At 46.3% G+C, this 17,940-nt stretch overlaps 1 protein-coding gene across 1 annotated transcript in view; it reads right to left on the bottom strand.

The window, feature by feature from the left end:
• STAB2 (stabilin 2) overlaps positions 1 to 17,940 on the bottom strand; it is a 144,219-nt gene that overhangs the window by 105,333 nt on the left and 20,946 nt on the right. Inside the window, 5 exon segments of the mRNA XM_040637381.1 lie at positions 198 to 331; positions 5,958 to 6,091; positions 7,719 to 7,915; positions 8,864 to 8,989; positions 14,026 to 14,121. Coding sequence (XP_040493315.1) covers positions 198 to 331; positions 5,958 to 6,091; positions 7,719 to 7,915; positions 8,864 to 8,989; positions 14,026 to 14,121 — 687 coding nt within the window.

Below are 17,940 nucleotides of genomic sequence, written 5' to 3'. Positions count from 1 at the left end.
CTCTTGGCACTCATTCCTTGTCTCCTTGGAAACAGCTGCCTGTGCTTTCCCTCTCACCTGCACGATTCCTCCCTAGGAGGGCCGATTCCAATAGATTCCTCCCCTGCCCATCCCTTTCTGAATGATTGTGTCTTACAGATGCCTTGCCTGAAAGATGGGTGCCCTTTACGTGGAAACCTGCACCCGCAGCCGCGTACCCAGGAGCGAGATGAAAGAGGTCAGACTTCCTTGCCATTTTCCTCTGGGTTCAGTGTTTAATTCTCTGAGTCGCTCCATGATGTTTCCATAACATGTTGAGCCATCACCCACGTAACCTTTCTGGCAAGTGCATCTATAGGGAGGGTGAAAACACATTCTCAGGGTCTTAGAGCCATTGAGTATTGAGATCCTACAGTCCAACTCCCTCATCTGAGAACAGAGTAAGGGCAAGGGCCGTGTGTATATTTATGCCCTATATTAACGTCATATCTAGCGCAGGGTTTGGTTCAGAGCAGGTACGTAAGTAACGGTTGAATGATAAGCGGCAACTGAATTGCAATAAATATATAGATAATGGAATTTGCAGAAATTTTATACAATAGTTTCATAAAAGACTCACGGAGTTAAGGACAAGGTTTAAAGGTGCGCCAGCCCTGGCGTGCTGGTAAAGGTTTAATAACCAGCTCTCTGCGGGGGGTAGGGCAGAGCCCTGCTTTTCAGCTTTTGCCAATTTCCACGGGTTGTACTCCCACCTTGGCCAATCTCAAACTACCAGTGTGATGTCAACCAGCTTGCAAAATCCTGAAAACGTAACCACCAGCTTTCGCGACTCGGTAAGCCCTGGCTCTAGCACACCACCGCTGCCTAGCAAAGAGGAGCTGACAGCCAGCTGAAGCCAGCTAGGTGCTTCGGAAGGCGACGTTGCACAGGATCCTGGGATAAGTGGTGGGGTAGGGGAGGGGTGCTGCAGAGATGAGAGCTGCAGGGAGGCCGCGGTCATCATACCACCAGCATGACTCATGTTGACAAAAGGCTTCCAAAGGACAGTTACACACTCATGAGTCCAGTTGTATTTCCAAATATGGTCCCATGGCAAATAGACGTATTTTTAACAAGTTTGCTGAGCAAACATTTCGGAGTTTTATTACCCCCGCCTGGATTGCTGGAGTGACTTCCTAACTGGTCTTTCTGCTCTCACTTTCCTTCTCCTCAAATCGGTCCTTCGCACAACCCTCTGAGTGGCCTCGCCAAAAGGGAAATCTGGCACCTTTGTGCCTAAAACTACATGGACTCCGTTCACCTCCAGAAGAAGGTCTAAGTGCTTAGCATGGCCTGCAAGACCCCAAAGGGGAACTTGCTTATGTTTCCTTCCTGCTGCACGCTGCAAATTCTAGCATTCCCAAGTTGCCTTCTTTTTCAGAGACTGGGATGCCCTTCTCAGGCCATGTGCCCTGCCAGGAATGGTCTCCTGGCCTCACCTCATGGCTCAGGAGTGATCTGCTCTAAGTAGTCTTACCTGGCCTCATGACTCTCCCCAACAGGAGCAGACTGTGGGTACCCCCCTCCATCACAACCCTGTCCACCAAAATGAGCCCCTGAGGTGTTGTCTCCTCTGCTGGAAGGGAAGCTCTCCCAGAACCTGCATCCTACTCCTTCCTCGTTACATTCCAGCACTTGGGATGATGCTTACTTGTTGAACTGGTTATTTACCAAGTATCCACTTAATTCTAGGAAGCTTGCCAGGGAGGAGGGCTACAGAGATGACGATAACAGATACCTTGCCCTTTTAGTGTCTCACATTCTGAAGATGGGCCTGAAAACAAACAATCTTGGGCCACATGATAAAGCCACTTGATCTCCTCAAGTCTCAGCTTCCTCATCTGTGAAATGGATTTCCTGATACGTTTAGGGCTGTCTATGGAAGAGAAGATGCACGAGGAACAGCTGGCACAGGGACAGACACATAAGAAAAGCTCAGTACTTGGTAGATGATGCTGACAGTGACGACGATGATGACGGTGATGGTGGAGATGGTGGCAATAGGGCCACCAGTCCTGCGGGGGAGCCGGAATATAGCAAGGCAAGTCCATAACCACATAGGTGAAGCTCTGGAGAAGCACCGTGATGAAGGCTTGAGTAGGGTGCTATGGGGCATGGAGGAGGAAGTGACTAATTGTGCCTGGAGGAATATGAAACAGGGTTTTGGAGAAAGTACCACTTTAGAGAATTCTAGGATACGTATGAGTTTTCCTGCTGGATGGATGATTGGCAGATCATTTACTGATTGAGACTTCGGAATTTTTCGTAGAACAACCAGAGTACCCTGGGGACATTTGAGAATGTCTGGAGATATTTTTGGTTGTCAGAACAGAGGTGAAGGTGCTGCTGGCATCTAGTGGGTGGAGGCCAGGGATGGTGCTGAGCAGCCTACAACGCAGGGGACTGCCCCCACAGCCCCAGATATCAATACTGCTGAGCTTGAGAAACCTTGCTGTAAGGAATCACTCTGGTGGATCAAACAGTGAATCAATCGTCTACTTAATACAGTTAAATAACAGTTTCCTACACAAACATCAACTTCCTCTGCAAGACCTGTGCTCCAGGACAGTGAATGTGAGAAGCACAGGGTGGGCGGTGGGGGGGATTGGTAACTCTTATTACAATAGTCTTTGTTCTAAATTACATACATTTCATTTAAAGACATCTGATAATAGCATGACAAGTAACCTGTACGAACCGCCAAGTATGTTCCTCTCTAAAAGTTCCCTAAGTTGTTATGAGGCCAATAGTCTGTTTTGTGTAAAATAACTTGACTTATCTTGCTTAAGGATGGCAGGAGAATCGTATTTTAATGGTGACGCTGCTGAATGGAATGCATGGGATATAAATACTTTTTATTGTTTAAAATCTTGGTCTGGACTCTGACATTTCAGGAGACGGTTTTCTGACTTAAACGCTCTCAGCTGGCCGTGGCGTATTCACAGTGGGGCCCCCTTTTGTCAATTGCTTCTCTATTAGGAGTGAAGGTCTCTTGCTGTCCTACAGCTCTAAAAACACCCCAAGCCATTGGCATTTTATAAGATATGGGATGTAATTAATTACATAGAGTGCTGGATGAAATTTAGTGAAATTCTAGGGTGTCCTAAAAGACTTACTACAGTTGCTGCCTTCACTCGTTCACTTGTTCATTTCAGTCCTTCATTGATTCATTTGTTCCTCCAAAGTGTCACTCATGTCATTGTTTTAATGGGTGCCAGGAGTTGTTGCAATAAAGATAAATAAGACGTGGACCCTCAAGGACCTTACGTTCTAATTGGGAATTGAGATCAGTGATACTAATAGCTAATATCTATTAATAGCTGCTATTCCAGTTTCCTTGGTAGGGGCCTGATACGGTTTCTTATTTAATACAACAATCCTACGAGGTGGGTTCTGTTATTAGCCCTACTTTAGAAGAGGAAATAGCGGAACAGAGAGGTTCAGTATCTCACTCAAGATGACATAGCATGTAGGTGGCAGTGTTTGCACTCATCACCGCTGTACTACGCGTGTACTATGTACAGAAGCATTTCAGGTGCTCCAGGAGGCCAGGGGGTTGCTGAGTGGTCTGGGAGCACAGGGAAGACATCCTAGAGGTGGGGACACTTGAGCTGAACAGTGAAGGATCACTTGATCTTAGCCCAAAGGCTGAGAGGCAAAGAAGAGTGAAGGATCAATATGCTAGCCTGACTCAGAGCGGGTGAGGAGGGTATGACGTCTAAGCAGGGGGAATAGCTTGTGCAAGTGTATGGAGCTGGGAACGGCGTGGCGTGTTTCAGGGACAGCAGTGGGTGAGCCAGAGCCAAGAGGGTGTTCGTGAGGGTGGTGAAAACAATGCTGCTCATTCATACCCTCCGCAAACAACCCTCGGCCATGCCCCTGGGGGAATCGTACCAGGGAGCGCTCGTGCAGGTCCTGGAGGCTGGTCTGGAGGCATTTAGGCAGAGGTGCCCGAGTATGGTCTGTGAGGGGGACTCGGGCCCTGGGAGAGCATGTCCCCTTCCTCCTTCAGACCCCTTGCCCTGGTGTAGCTGGTGGAGGGCCAGAATGGGGCACTCTAGAATGCAGTGCCCAGGGCAGGGCAGGAAGCTGTTTGTTTTTCTTAGTAATAATCAACACGGAGCTTATTGCTTATAAGACGCTTATAAGCATCAGCTCCACTCTTTCCAGGGAGATCCTCTTGGTCTCTAGTGGACTTGTCAGGTGAAGGAAAGCTTACATGGCCTGTCCAAGGTCACTCCAGGGGTGAGTGAAAGAGCCCACGTTTGAGCCCATTCTTCTTTATTGGGTGGACCTCTGTGACTAAGGCAGTAGGATTTTGAATATTCTGCATAAGCTCCTTACCATACTGAAGAGGCGTAAACTAAATCTTTATCCAAGGTGAACTAAATGACCTGCACGAAGTTAGTAGTGGCCCCATATTTTATCAGTGTCACGTAGCTAGTCTTACTTCATCCTCTTTCCAGCCTTCCCAGACAGTCCATTTTTGAGGGAGCGGGATCAAGGGGATCAAGTGGTAGCCCCACGGGCATTCTAAACCCAAGCTTTAATGCCACTTACATTATTCTGATGTTCCTTCCAGTTTCATTTTTGATTTTATGCTCTCAAATACAAAGGAGAGAAAGTGTTGAAGTATTGTACTCAGACTTGCTGAGAGGATGGCAAAAAGTATGTAAGCTGTACACAAGTGTGTGTACATATATGCCTATACACATGATTGTGGTGTGTGGGTGTGAGCACACACATGTGTACAGTGATTTCTACATGCCAGGTTCTGCTCAGAAACTGATGAATAATTCTCATGTAATCCTCATCACAGGTCTCGTGGGAGGTACAATTCTCTTTATAGGACAGAGGAAACATAATTCAGAGAGATGAAGGCAAAAGGCAGAGCTGGGACTTGAACCCAGGTGTTCTGGCATCCAAGCTCTTTTGACTCTACCCACAGTGAGTACAGATCTACTTATTTGCCCAGATAAAACGTGACAATCCTAAAACCTATCTGGGCAAATCCACACATTCCAGACCCAACTGTAAAAAGAATAAACTTCAGAGAAGATGAAAAGGGGCTCTGCAAGCACAGAAACTGGTTAGTAATTACACGGTTCAAGGTCTACTACTATGGTTTTGAGCTCACAGTGGCAGTGAGTCCTTCACAGATGCCGACGACAATGAGAACAGAAAGTGACACAGTAGCCTCGGTCTGGGAGTCAAAGACTGGGGTTCTAGCCTCAGTTCACCCACTAATGAAAACATAATACAGCTGTATAGTAGTTTCTAGAACATTCTCTCATGTAATGTTCTCAACATAGCGAAGTAGACATCACTATGCTCATTTCATACATGGAGAAACTAAGACCAGAGAGATGGTGTCACCAAGGTCATTCAGCTCGTAGATACCAGCATTGAGACTCAGACCCAGGTCTTTCACCCCCAAATACCACACAACCTGCCTTGGCCTCGGGAGTTTTCACACAAATATTTTCACTCTCGGTAAGTCCCTTCTCTTACAACCTAGAGTCCAGGAAACACCACCGGTGTTTATTCACCTTCCCCAGTCTTGTTTGGCACCACTAGCAAGCAATATTTCATGAATGAGGAAACAGGCATATACATTCGAGGTCAAACGCCTGTCATCACAGCAGACCTTTGTTTTCCCAGCGACGGTGGTTTCCTTCTCCCACGCTCTGACCACTTACTACCGAGTTATCAGGCATATCTCAGCACGTTCTAATGGTCATTACAAAGGAAACAATTGTCGAATGATTCAGTGATTGAAGAAAGCTGTAATTGGGTACCTACCATGCTCCTTGCATCCTGCTAGGTGGGGGTGAGTGTGGGTACAAGACTGAGTAAGACACATTTCCTGCCCTTTGAGGAACTTACAGCATTGGCTGGCCACCACTTGGAAAGAAGGTGGTGGAACTGAACAGACTTACTTGGGTTGGCCTGGTGCGATGGTAGTGCAGTTAGCGTTCCTGTGACAAGGGTTATTGGACTCACAGACATCGATCACACTGCACCCCACTCCAGGGACGTAATTGCGGTAATGTTCTTTACACTCACAGTGAGACTTCAGAAGACAAGGAGAGAAAAAGAAAGAGTTCTCGTTAGTCACAGAAGCTGATATCCTTCTTTAACCCATCTGTATTCTGCCATAAAAACTAACTTAGGGCTTGTCCAAAGCGTGGGCTTCAGTTGAAAATTTGTCAAAGTATTCAGAATTGGCAGTCATGTCTACGTATTTCACCCATTGGGAAATTACACCTTGTTTGTAAAGTTCGCCTTTTTGGTTTTCTTGTTTCCTAACCCTAGGCCTTTCTGGCTCCATAATTCCTGGTTTTAGATTGTCTACAGGTGAGTAGAGACTGAGGCTCAGATGGGAGATATTATAGCTCTAAAGAGTGGTTTTCAACAGGGACTCTCACCCTAAGGTACACTGGGCAATGTCTACGGACATTTCTGATCGTCACAACAGGGGAGGAGGCCAGTGTCACCAGAGGCCAGGGATGCTGTCAAACATCCCACGATGCACAGGACAGCCCCCACCACAAGGGATTCTCCAGCCCCAAATTCTGGTCATGTCCAGGTTGAGAAACCCTACTCTGGAATAATGGGAATAATGCTTCTGTGTGAATAATGGGGGGTTTCTAAGACTTGAAAATCTACCTTGGGACCCATTTTTTGGAGACAAAGTTTATTTTTAATCTCACTCCCAAGGTTCTGGGACCTTGGCTCAGAGTATGATGTGGCTTTTTCCAGAAGGGCCCTCATTTTGAGGATGGCGGCTCAGCTCCTTGAATTTCTTTCCAAACCCACCTGAGACGTTGATAGCAGAAATGGCGTGTGATACATTTTTTCCTGGAAGATGGATTGGGTGGATTCTCTGCAGGGAGCTCCTGGAGCATTGCCACGGGGTGATTGGATTGCTGGGGACACGGGACTCTTGTTGGGCCAGGCACTGAAGCCTTTCCTCCTACCAGGGCAACAATATCCTTCTGTACAGAGAGATTTCCTCCACTGAGCTGGGTGCGCATTTATGGACATAGTGAGCACCCACTAAATGGTTGATGGATGAATGAAGTATTAGCAAAAGGGCTCTTTCAACTGGATTCCTCAACAAAGGTCTCTGGACCTGGCTTTTTTTTTTTTTTTTTTACCAGTCAAGGTCATGATGTGATTTAGAGGGATAGGGTCTCACCCCAGAATAGCCTCACTGCTCCCTACTATTTGTCAGGGCTGCCTGATGTTTTGTCGAGGCTCATCTCTTCGGGACAGAATATTTTTGGTTCTAAGAGTCCTCTCTTACCTTGAAAAGATATGAGAGGGAATAGAGGATTACAGGTGAAAGTCAATGACATATTCACCCAAGACTTGGGTAGCAGTTGATTTGTTAATCTAATTTGAATTGTATATATATTTTGCTAATCACCCTCTATGACCAAGATACAAGAGAACGTAGGACAGTTAAGTTTTCCCTGAGGGGCTGGGAAAGTGTGAGTTCAGAGGATGGTCTGGGGAGGGGACACATTGAGGTTAGCCCTGAGCAAAGGGAGGTCTACCTGGAGAGGAAGCCTAAATTGAGCACTGAATGGGTGAAGTGGGAGAACCTAGCAGACAAGTGATACCCATGGCACGGTTTTAGCTTTGCTGGGCCGTCCTACTTTTAGACACCCTAGTTCCACGCATCATGGGCTCACCTGTCCGGGCCCATCATATATGCACACCGTAGACTCTGTAGGGCAGTTTCCGTAGTGAGTCTGGCAGGGGTCTACTGGTAAGCACACTTGGCCATCCCCATGGTAGCCTTCTAGGCAGGTGCAACTGTGCTGATTCGGTCCCAGGTACGTGCAATGAGCGTGAGGATGGCAGACTGCTTGTAAACACGGATTGATGGCTTGAAAGGCAGTGACAGGGTATGAGCTCATCAAAGTTGCACAGGCAATTTGATAGTTTTGAGGGAGAGAGAGAGAGAGAGAGAAACGGTTCATCTTACCCCACCTGATGCCCCCCATCCGTTGAACAGATTTCTATATAGCTGTCAGAGATTATAACTACAAATACTGTATTGATATATTACTATGCCATGTTACACGTGGATTTAAATATAAAATAGCATGAAAGAAAGCACGAATACGTGTGGTATTTATAATAGGCACTGGCTCTGTCTAAGCATTTGCCATACATTAACTCAGTTAATCCTTACAACAACTCTGTAAGGTAGGAGCCATTATTATCCCCCTTTGATAGATAGGAAAATGGAGGCACAGGCAAGTTAAAGAATTTGTCCAAGGTCACGTATTTAGTAATAAGCAGATCTGGGATTTGAATGCTAGCTGTCTGCCTCCAGAGTTCATGTTCATAATCAATACACAACACAATGTCTCACAAAGCGAATGAGCTTGGAAAGGAAAGGAAATAGACACCCACTGCTCAGCATATCATGCCCTCTTTAATTCAACTCATGAATCATTGAACATTATATCAAAAACTAATGATGTGCTATACCTTGGCTAATTGAATTTAAATAAACAAAAAGGAAGGAAAGGAAAGGAAAGAAAGATAGACAGACTGTATTTAACCTAACATCGGTACAGTTGATATAAAACTATGTGTAAAAATCTATTTATGTGCTTTGATAATAGAAAGAGAGAATGCCATTTATTGAAAAGCTATCATGGATGAGCGTGTGCTCGACACTTGTATATTTCATTCAGCTTAACACAGAGAGAAACAGAAGCGCCCTCGTGTTAACATTAGGGAGGTTGCGAGGTTTTGGTTTTTTTTCTGCTGAGTAACTTAAACATCTCAATTACTGAGCTAGCAGGATCTAAATTCGACTCACGCTCGCAGTAGCGGCCATCGCCTTGGTAATTGGGAAGGCATTTGCATTCCAGTTTCGTTTCATCTTGGCTGGAAGGTGAGCATCTGGAATTTTCAGGGCAGAGCAAGGCCGCACATTCAGGAATGGCTGCAAAGGAAGATTGTTGAGATACCCACATTAGTAGAATAACTGATTCTAAAAAACTCAACCAACGCAGTGTTCTTTGTGATTAAGAAAATAATTTAAAAAGACTCATTGTGACAATTTGAAAAACACAGAATGCATAACGTAAAAATTAACTGTTTTCTGATTCTCATTCTTCCATTTCACTCCCAAAGTAAATAATATCAACAACCAATATACTACATTCACTTATAAATTTATGATTTTTATTTTACAAAATGGAATCCTGTGAAGATATTTAGCAACTTGATTTTTAATTTAACAATATATTTTTTGGAGGTATTTAAAGATCTATTTTAATCTCTAATAACTAGTATTTCATCATCTGGGGGGCACAGATGGTTGTCAAAAACTATAAGGAGTCTGACATATTATCCAATGTGCAAAGCTTTGAAGTTGAGCTAATACAGTTCCGTGGGTGCTGGTAGAAGCTATGACACTCCTGGGTCAGAGGGGGAAGGATGGTTTATTACTCACATCAAGAATAGTAGCCAGAGTGGTGGCATTTTCAGGCCAGTTCTTCCAAGCCCCAAGTCCCCTGGGGCAATGGAGAGAGGGGCTGCAGTGGATTCCAGTACAGGGGAGGAGCCCCAGTCTTAGGGAATCTAAGTTATTATTATTTTTTTAAAAATAGGCAATGTATTAGTTAGAGCCCCGGCAGGAGACGGAAACCACACAATTATTTGAATGTTTTAGTATAAAGAATTATCAGCAGAAAATTCATGAGAGTTAAAAAGAGTTCTGAAGAATGAAGGGATAGTGGATATATACAAAGTAACCACTCCCCGGGGGTTGAAATAAGTACCCAAGGTAGAGCCCTTCTCTCGCCAGGACCGAGCTCTAGATGTCACTGGAAAAGGGCATGCCTTGGTCACTAAATGCTGGAGAAAGTGCTGAGGTGCCTTGGGGCTGAGACTTGCTGAAAATCTTCCCCTAGGGCTCCAGGGAAGTTCATCCACAATGAGGGGCCAAGCCTCAGGATTCATTTGGTGCCCGGGAAAGCTGCTCGCCACTGGGTGCTCCTAGAACCAGAAGCTGAGAAGTTGCCCCCTTGGAAGGGTAGTACACTTGTGTGTGTGGCTGGGGCCAGGGCGACTTCAGGGCCCAGCTATGTGGGAGAGAGGTGGCATGGCTGGCTCTCCAGATGGCCAACCCTGCAGGGCCCTTGGTCGCACGGCTCCGAGGAGAAGGCATACCGAACAGCAAGCACACCTCTGTGTGGTGGAGCACAGCTCTGTGGTGTCTGGGGCTCCTGGCTATGCCACTGCCACCTGAGTCAAGCTTTAGACAAGGTTCACAGTAGGCAAACGCTGGAGGAGGCTGAGCCCTGCAGGAACCTAGTGTGGGAGAGACTGTGGAGGGCTGAGCAGTGGAGAAAACCCAAGTTCTCTGGGGTGCTGGTGAGTGAGCTAAAGCAGAAACAGGAAGAGAAAACCCTTTCTTCTTCAGTGTTCCTCCAGCACCTTCTATTCATAAGATTTTACATCTTGCTGGCTGGCAAATGAGAATTATTTACAAATTCCCCTCCATTATCATAGAGCAAGCAAAAAGGATGAATTTTGAGCTGAAAGGTAATCCCTTGATAACTCAAACAGGCAGGACACAGCCTACACTTTGTTGCCAAGGGGAGACCCTGCATCTTCCAAGGCTGTTTGCGATACAAACATCCTTTAAAGAAGTTGGAACAAAGAGTAGTCAGTGTGCTGCCCTCAAGAGGTGTTCGAATATGAGATGCTCGTGGAGAATTGTCCCCAACGGTGCTTGTCGAACCAAACATTCAGAGAGAATATCCCCCACAACTCTTCCATAAAGTAGAATCTTGCCAGAAAGTGGCTGCCCTTTCAAGGATTACATTTCCAGCCCCTCCTTGCATCAGGTGGGGTCACATGACTACATTGATGGACCAGTGAGAGGAAGTTGGATGTGTCATTCTGGATTTCATAAGCAGGGGCTTCTCCACCCTCTCTTCTTCCTTCCATGGCTCAAAGCAGAGCACCCTGAGGTGCTACGGGATGGCAGAAGCACAAAATAGAAAGATCTGGATCCCTCATCACCATGCGGTGGGAAGCTGGTGTCAGCCAGAACACCCACACTGGACTGTACATGAGTAAGAATTACACCTCTGTTAGGTTAAGCTAGAGGTTCCCCGAAGTCTCAGGTTATGGCGCTCAGTGTCTTAATGTTTTCATGGTGCCCCAGTCTAAAACAAGTATCTACCAGGTCCATTTATTAAGTCGTTGGAACGAAGGAATTCGGTAAGTGTGCCATGAGACCTCAGTAACCATTTAAAAACGTAACGTGGTTACTATAAAGAGATATATTCTCATTTCATTCTTAAATAACCACATTTACTTATAAGTGGAATGTGTGAGCTTTTTGGACACTGCCCAACTCCTTCAACCTTGGAATCAGATTGGAAACTACCACCCTTATTCCATTCGGAAGGATTTTTCTTTGATACTTGCTTTTTATCCTAGCAACCACTGAACACACAGCTTTGTAAAGATCATGTCGTTGAAAGGGATGCAGTGCTACCTAATGTTGAAATTGTGAACTAACTCAAGCCAGCAATGCGTACGGTATTCTACAGACACTTCACTGTCTCCCTCCAAAGTTTAAAATATTCCGTAACACCCGTCCAAGTTTGATGTGGTAGCTTGGGACGCCTTGGCACAGCTTTGAAATCTTAGTGTTAAGCCACTGGAGTTTTACGTTTGTTTCTTACAATAGCCAGCGTTACGCTAACTGGTGTAGGACACACCACCATTCACTCCACCATTCCCTCCGACGGACATTCAAGTTGTTTCTAGCTCGTGTTGTTCTTACAAACAATATTGTCATGAATTTCTTTGTAGATATACTGTCACCTACTGGTGCCTGCCTCTCTCTTTCTCCAGGTAAATTCCTAGAATTGGGGCTATGGCAGCAGACTGTAAGCATATTTTCAAATTTAATAGATAAAATTCCCTCATAGTTTGTAGAAATTCATCTCCCCATTGACTGTACTGTAATTTTTCTCCTACCCACAGGCAGATACTATTTATCTTTGCAATCTGGGTAACATAGTGAGCAAAAAACCCCCAGAAAACAAACAAACAAAAAAACAAACCAACCCCAAACCAAACCAAAACCAAACCTCCAAACCTCTAAAATATCACCTTGTTATGGTTTTGAATTAATCTGTGATTCATTGACATTTCTGCATGGGTTAAGCACCTTCTCTATGCTTGGCTAGTTTTTATTTCTTCTCCTGAGAAGTAGCTGCTCTTTGGCAAATTTTAAAATTGGGTTCGTATTATTACGCACACTTTTCTGCCGTGTGGGTTGCAAATATTTTGTGCCAGTCTATTGGGTTTATCTTTCGACTCAGCGGAATTATTTTGTCATTTGGAGGCAAATCTGTGTGTGTTCTCCATTAGGCTGGCTTCTGGGCTGGGTCTGCTGTCTTACTAAAAAGGTCTTTGCTCATGAGTCCACTGGGCAATGATAGGAGTGGCCAGGGAAGGAGGCAGACTGAGGTCAACAGAAGGGGTTATCCTACCCATCTGTGTTTCATTCTGCTCTTGATTTGAAGTGGTCATTTGCATGCCCCTCTCCTCCACAGGAAGAAGGCTGGGTTTTATTCGTCTTCCTGACTGTGCATAGCCCCGCAGTGACTTTCCATTAAATGGGTTTGAATTTGTTGGATTTGAATCTGGTCCAATCATTTTGCAGACCAGAAGAGTAAAACCCAGAGGATAACTTAAGTGAGGCTAGTGTCAAGGGAAGAATGTCCAGTTTCTGAATGGATAAGCTCTGAATTCACCCTCATTACCTGCTCTTTGATAATGGACTGGATTCTATTTCTCCTTTACAGAGCTATATGAAGCTTGGCCGGTAGGGGGTTCTGGGGGCCACTGCAGGAGAAACGGGCTCCTCTCGTTGCTTCCTTTGCGCAGTGTTGTGTTTCTGCTGTGTTTGCTTGCTGCTGCCCTACGGTCTGTGAGCGGCTGTGTAAGGACACTCAGTGACGCTCCCCTTCAGCCATCACTCAGAGCACATGGTCTTTGGTGACCTTGCATCCTCAGCCGGGACCCAGTGACCACCTTCCCCCAGCCCTTTCCACACCCAGACATTGCACACTCCGAGTTTGGAGTTTGGCACCCCCAGCACTCCAGCTCCCTCCGTGTGCTTGCTCACCAGCCTTGGCCCCTCCGCACCCTGGGGCGTTGTTGCCTGAGCCTGCTGGATGAGTGGGGTCCCATGCTGGCTTGGGCAAACCAGCAAACTTCTCCTTTACCCCGTGCGCTGCCCCCACACCTTCTCTGACAAGCTTTGAACACAGCCTTGGGGATGGCCACCTCCTTCCAAGTGTCCTCCGTTACGCTCTAGCAGCCCTAGAGTTCACTTTGCACTTTTATAGCCACTCTCCTATCATAGCTTACTAATTCTTTTTATTAAACCTCCCTTGTTTCAATCACCCTCTGGTTCCTATCTCATGCTTGGACACAGTGTGATAGAGCATTTAAAGAATTTCAAATGATTTGAGTTCCAGCTCTTCTATTTGGTGGTTTTGTGACCTCTGGTGAGTCACTTAGCCTTAGTGAACCTCCCTGTCCCGTGCATGTGTTCTGTCCTTGAGACATGAACTTGAGAACACGCCTTATCCCCCTTACTGGGTGGCTGACTTGTTGCTGTGGCCTCAGCTGGTTTTCCAGGCTTCTCTATTCTCCTATCCTTCGTACCGCCACCAGCTTGACCTTCCTAAATCATAGCTATGTCAGTACCTTGCTCCCAAATCTCCCATGACTTCCACTCTTCTACACTACCTCTTCCCTCCCTACCCCTTCCCCCCTCCCCTCCTTTCCTTTTTCTCCCTCTTTAATATTTGGTTTTCTCCCAGGAAAACATTTGATGGTACCTCACCCATGCAGAGCCCCGGTGTGTGAACACCAAGTTGAAAGGCATCCATCTGGGCCTATCTGGTCTGGCGGGGCATTACGGAAGCCAGCAGTACTTACGCTTGTCGCAGTTGGGGCCCGTGTACGCAGAGTAGCACTCACAGCTTCCATCACCGTCTATCCCACTGTTGCACACTCCGTGCACACAGCTGCACACTGCAGACACAAAACAGGGATTTTTTTCATTACCCGATATAGACTTCTGGAGATTCTGGAGGAGTAATGCTTTGAGATACATTTTATTGAGAATCTGCATGAGGAGATGGGAAGAACCATGCGTCTGAAGTCCTAGAGACCCTGGTTTGGATCTTGGCTTCATTTTCCTTTTATGAGCTCCAATTTATTTAAGTATAACATGAGGATAGTGATACCTACCTCCTGGGATTTCTACAGCTGGATGAGGTAATGTATTCGTATGTTGGAGCGTATTGGAGTGCTTTCCTCTACTTTCAAACTAGTTACTTCATCTTTGGATGCCTCAAGAGGGGAATTAACTTAATGTTTTTTTATACACCTGTCATGTTTAACAGAGAAAAGCTACCACTGACTCAATCACTGTTGGTGGTGGGGATCTACTGTCTTTTGGGATAAATACTACTTCCTGAATGATGCGGACATTCAAATATAAAAAGCAAATTTGAAAGGGCAGAGAATAACTATGCCATGTCTTTTAGCTTGAAATAAATAGTCTTTTAGCCCACTGACAGGTCATTTCAGGAGTGACAAGTGAAGGGCATTTGAAATAAATGGTCAATTCTTTAGCACTCAGTCTGCAGCACACTTGCAGCAAGATTTACGATCTGACAGGGTCACCAGCACCCTCGGCCCAGCCCTCTGTGCAGCATACTGTGTTGGTTTTCTTTTCCTGCTGTCACAAATTACCATGACTTAATTGTGACTTAAAACAACACACACTTATTACCTTAATTCAATTACTTTCATTCTCCTTTGCCTTGTAGCCTAACATCTTTATAAGATCCAGCACTGAGGATACAGACTTCTTTGCAGGGCCATTCTTCTGCCTACCACACATGGGTTCAGTGTACGTCAGCCAATTTAATATTAACTCAAGTGAAACATAATTAAGAAGATCCACTTGCTTAAAAACCTGACCAAATATTGGAAAAGCAAGGATTAAGAAAGTATTCCAAATATCTAGTAAGACATCAAATCCTTCGAATTCTTTGTTATGTGTTTCACCTCGATCCCCTGCTCTTCATATCCATCAGAACTGTTCTCCTTCGGGTGCTTGTCATGTTTTGCCTGGACTGTTGCAGTAGCTTTTTATCTGGCCTTGCTGTCCAAGTTCCCACCTCTCTGTTCCGTCCATTTTGTTTGGCCAGTAATGGCAGGTGATCTTCCCCAGAGTATCTCAGTGATCACCAGTTGCTAACCAAATGAAATCTAAATCTCTCTCCTTGGCAAACAAGGCTCTGTCTAATCTGGTTCCCACATTGTACTTTTCATTTTCCACTGCTTTATTTTGTACATCTTAGGTTCTAAGCACAAGGGATGACTCTCATTAGTTTACCTTCCTTCCTTCCAAATGCGTATTGAACATCTCTCCTGTTTAGGGCCCTGTGCTTGGGATTAATGACCTAAAGAGAAACAGGACAAAGTCTGTGCCCTCTGTGTCTAATGGTAGAAGAAGGCAGCCCATCACAATGCGGCGTGATGAATGCCGGGGTGTGACAGATCAGTGGCGATGGCAGCTGGCCAGGAATAGGTGGGTGGAGCTGGCCTAGGAGAGACACGCCTCCTGCATCGCACACCTTCGTGCCTTTGCCTCTGCTGTGTGCCCTTCTGCACGCCAATGGAAATCCATGAATGGCTCTGCAGCCTCTGTCACAGTCGCTGACCCTTGCTGCCGACTTTGACCACTGGTGGTAGTAGGCTCTCAGGCATAGACAAAATCGGTCATTACAGTAGGGTGTGGTAGTGGACGAGGTACAAAGAAGGTGCTGCTGGAGCCCAGAAGAGCAGCTTCTGTGCTGGGACCTCTGAGCTGGCAGCACAGAGGTGGGGGCTTTGGGTGGCCTTGAAGGGAGAGCAGCAGAGCTGTTCTTGGTGGCCAGCAGAGGCAGCTGCTGGGCCATTTTGCCAGTTGCCCATTGTCATTGTTGATTTCTCTATTCAGACATGATTATGTAGTGGCCTAGTTTTTGTCTTATTCCAGAATCCCTCCGCAACTCCTTTCTCCTTCGCAAGGACACTTTCTCAGCGATGGCTGGTGACCCTGCAATAGGTATCAGATCTTCCCGAAGGGTGTCCGTGCCAGACCAGTTAGTCCAGTACAGTGGCCATACCAGAAGACAGGACACAGGGAGAAGCTCATACCACGCAGCCTGGAGGGAAGCTTAGTGGCAAGGACAGCTCTTAGTTAGCATCGAAGTTGGGAGCCGGGGCTGAGTTACATTTAATTTCCTCTTCTGCCTCCTCGCCCGCTTCGGCTACATGACACTTAGGACCTTGAACCTCTGAGTCCAGCTCCCCACAGCACTGTGAGTTCTTGACTTTAGGTACCGTGAACCACTCAGATTCCTATGCCCGGTGCCTCCTACAGTGACTGCCGTTATTAATAAAATTAATATTTTATTAATTGAATTGAATTGCGGAGGGATTCTGAGATGTCTCTTAAGGAGCTCTTGGACTTTGTCGAATTGATGCCAGCAAATCTCTAGAGATACAAAAGAACTTGGGGTGTGTGACTTTAAAGTGGTCAAAGCCATGGCCAATCAGGTCAGAGGGACAGTGGCCAAAGCCCCCAGTCTCTGCCCCTTGGCAGAGGGAGCTGCTCCCCCTCCTGTTCCCATAGCGTCCTGTGTGTGCTGTGGGCACTGGATTGTAAGTGTCTCCCACATTTCCAGCTCCTTGGGGAGCTAATCCGTCTCCTCTTTAGCATCCTATCGTTTGTCAGGGGTCTAATGCATGGTGGGTGCCCCATCAGGGGCAGAACAGTGCAGTGTTTGGGCGCCCAGGCTCTGGAGTCAGATATTTGGAGTCAAATTCCGCTTCTGTCCCTGAAATAGCTGCTTGACCTCGAGAAACCTCTCTCTTCTTTATCCAGAACATGAGGAACCCAGCTTGCAGAGTTGTTGTGAGGATGCAAGGATATCATGCCTGTCAAACTTTGCACACTGCCTGGTGCACAGCGGGGGCTCAGCAAATGCTAGCTACTGTTATTAATGAGACAAAATTGTGGGATTGACTTGAGAGTAGTGTCAGAGACACTGGGCTTCGCATTCTGCCCTAACCAGGAATGAGGCAAGGAGTAGGCGAGGGCGTTGGCACCAGAGAGGAAAACCCTCGGCCGATGCAACTCTAAATCATTTCTAAACTAATCAACAGCAGGGTGGGAGAATGCTCTGGCAGCAGGTTAAAGTCAGTGTTAAAAATAAACTGCAGCTCATAGAGCTGTCCTACTTACGGGCAGAATTGCCACTTCCATGGGACCAGTGCCTCACTGGATGAAACCACACTGGCACCCAGTGGAGGCCCAGCTGAAAAAGATGGCAAGTATCCCTTGTCTTTGCTAATGGAAAAAATCAGCCATCACTGATCCATCCATCCATCCACCATCCAACCACCATCCATCCATCCATCCACGATCCATCCATGTACCATCCATCCACCATCCACCTATCCACCATCCATGCACCATCCATGCACCATCCATCCATCCACCATCCATATGCCATCCATCCATCCATGGCTTGTGTACCGTTGAACTGTTTCTGTCCTCACTGACTACATGCTTCCATCAAGCAAGTGTTTGTGACCTGCTGCTCAGAGCTTTGCTACATTGTCAATCCCATAGGCAGGTATTATTATTCCTGTTTTATGGATGGGGAGGGTTTAGAGAGGCTGAATAGACTGCCCCAGGTCGCACAGCAAGTGGGGTTGGTTACATACTCGGGACACCCGACGTCAAAGCCTGCTCTCCTAACCATTATGTTCTAGAGCTGCGTTCTCCAA

The sequence above is a fragment of the Ursus maritimus genome, unplaced genomic scaffold (genome assembly GCF_017311325.1).
Source record: "Ursus maritimus isolate PB19 unplaced genomic scaffold, ASM1731132v1 scaffold_21, whole genome shotgun sequence".
Classification (NCBI taxonomy): domain Eukaryota; kingdom Metazoa; phylum Chordata; class Mammalia; order Carnivora; family Ursidae; genus Ursus; species Ursus maritimus.
Note: the sequence above shows the minus strand (reverse complement) of the source record. Positions and strands in the feature narration are given on the sequence as shown.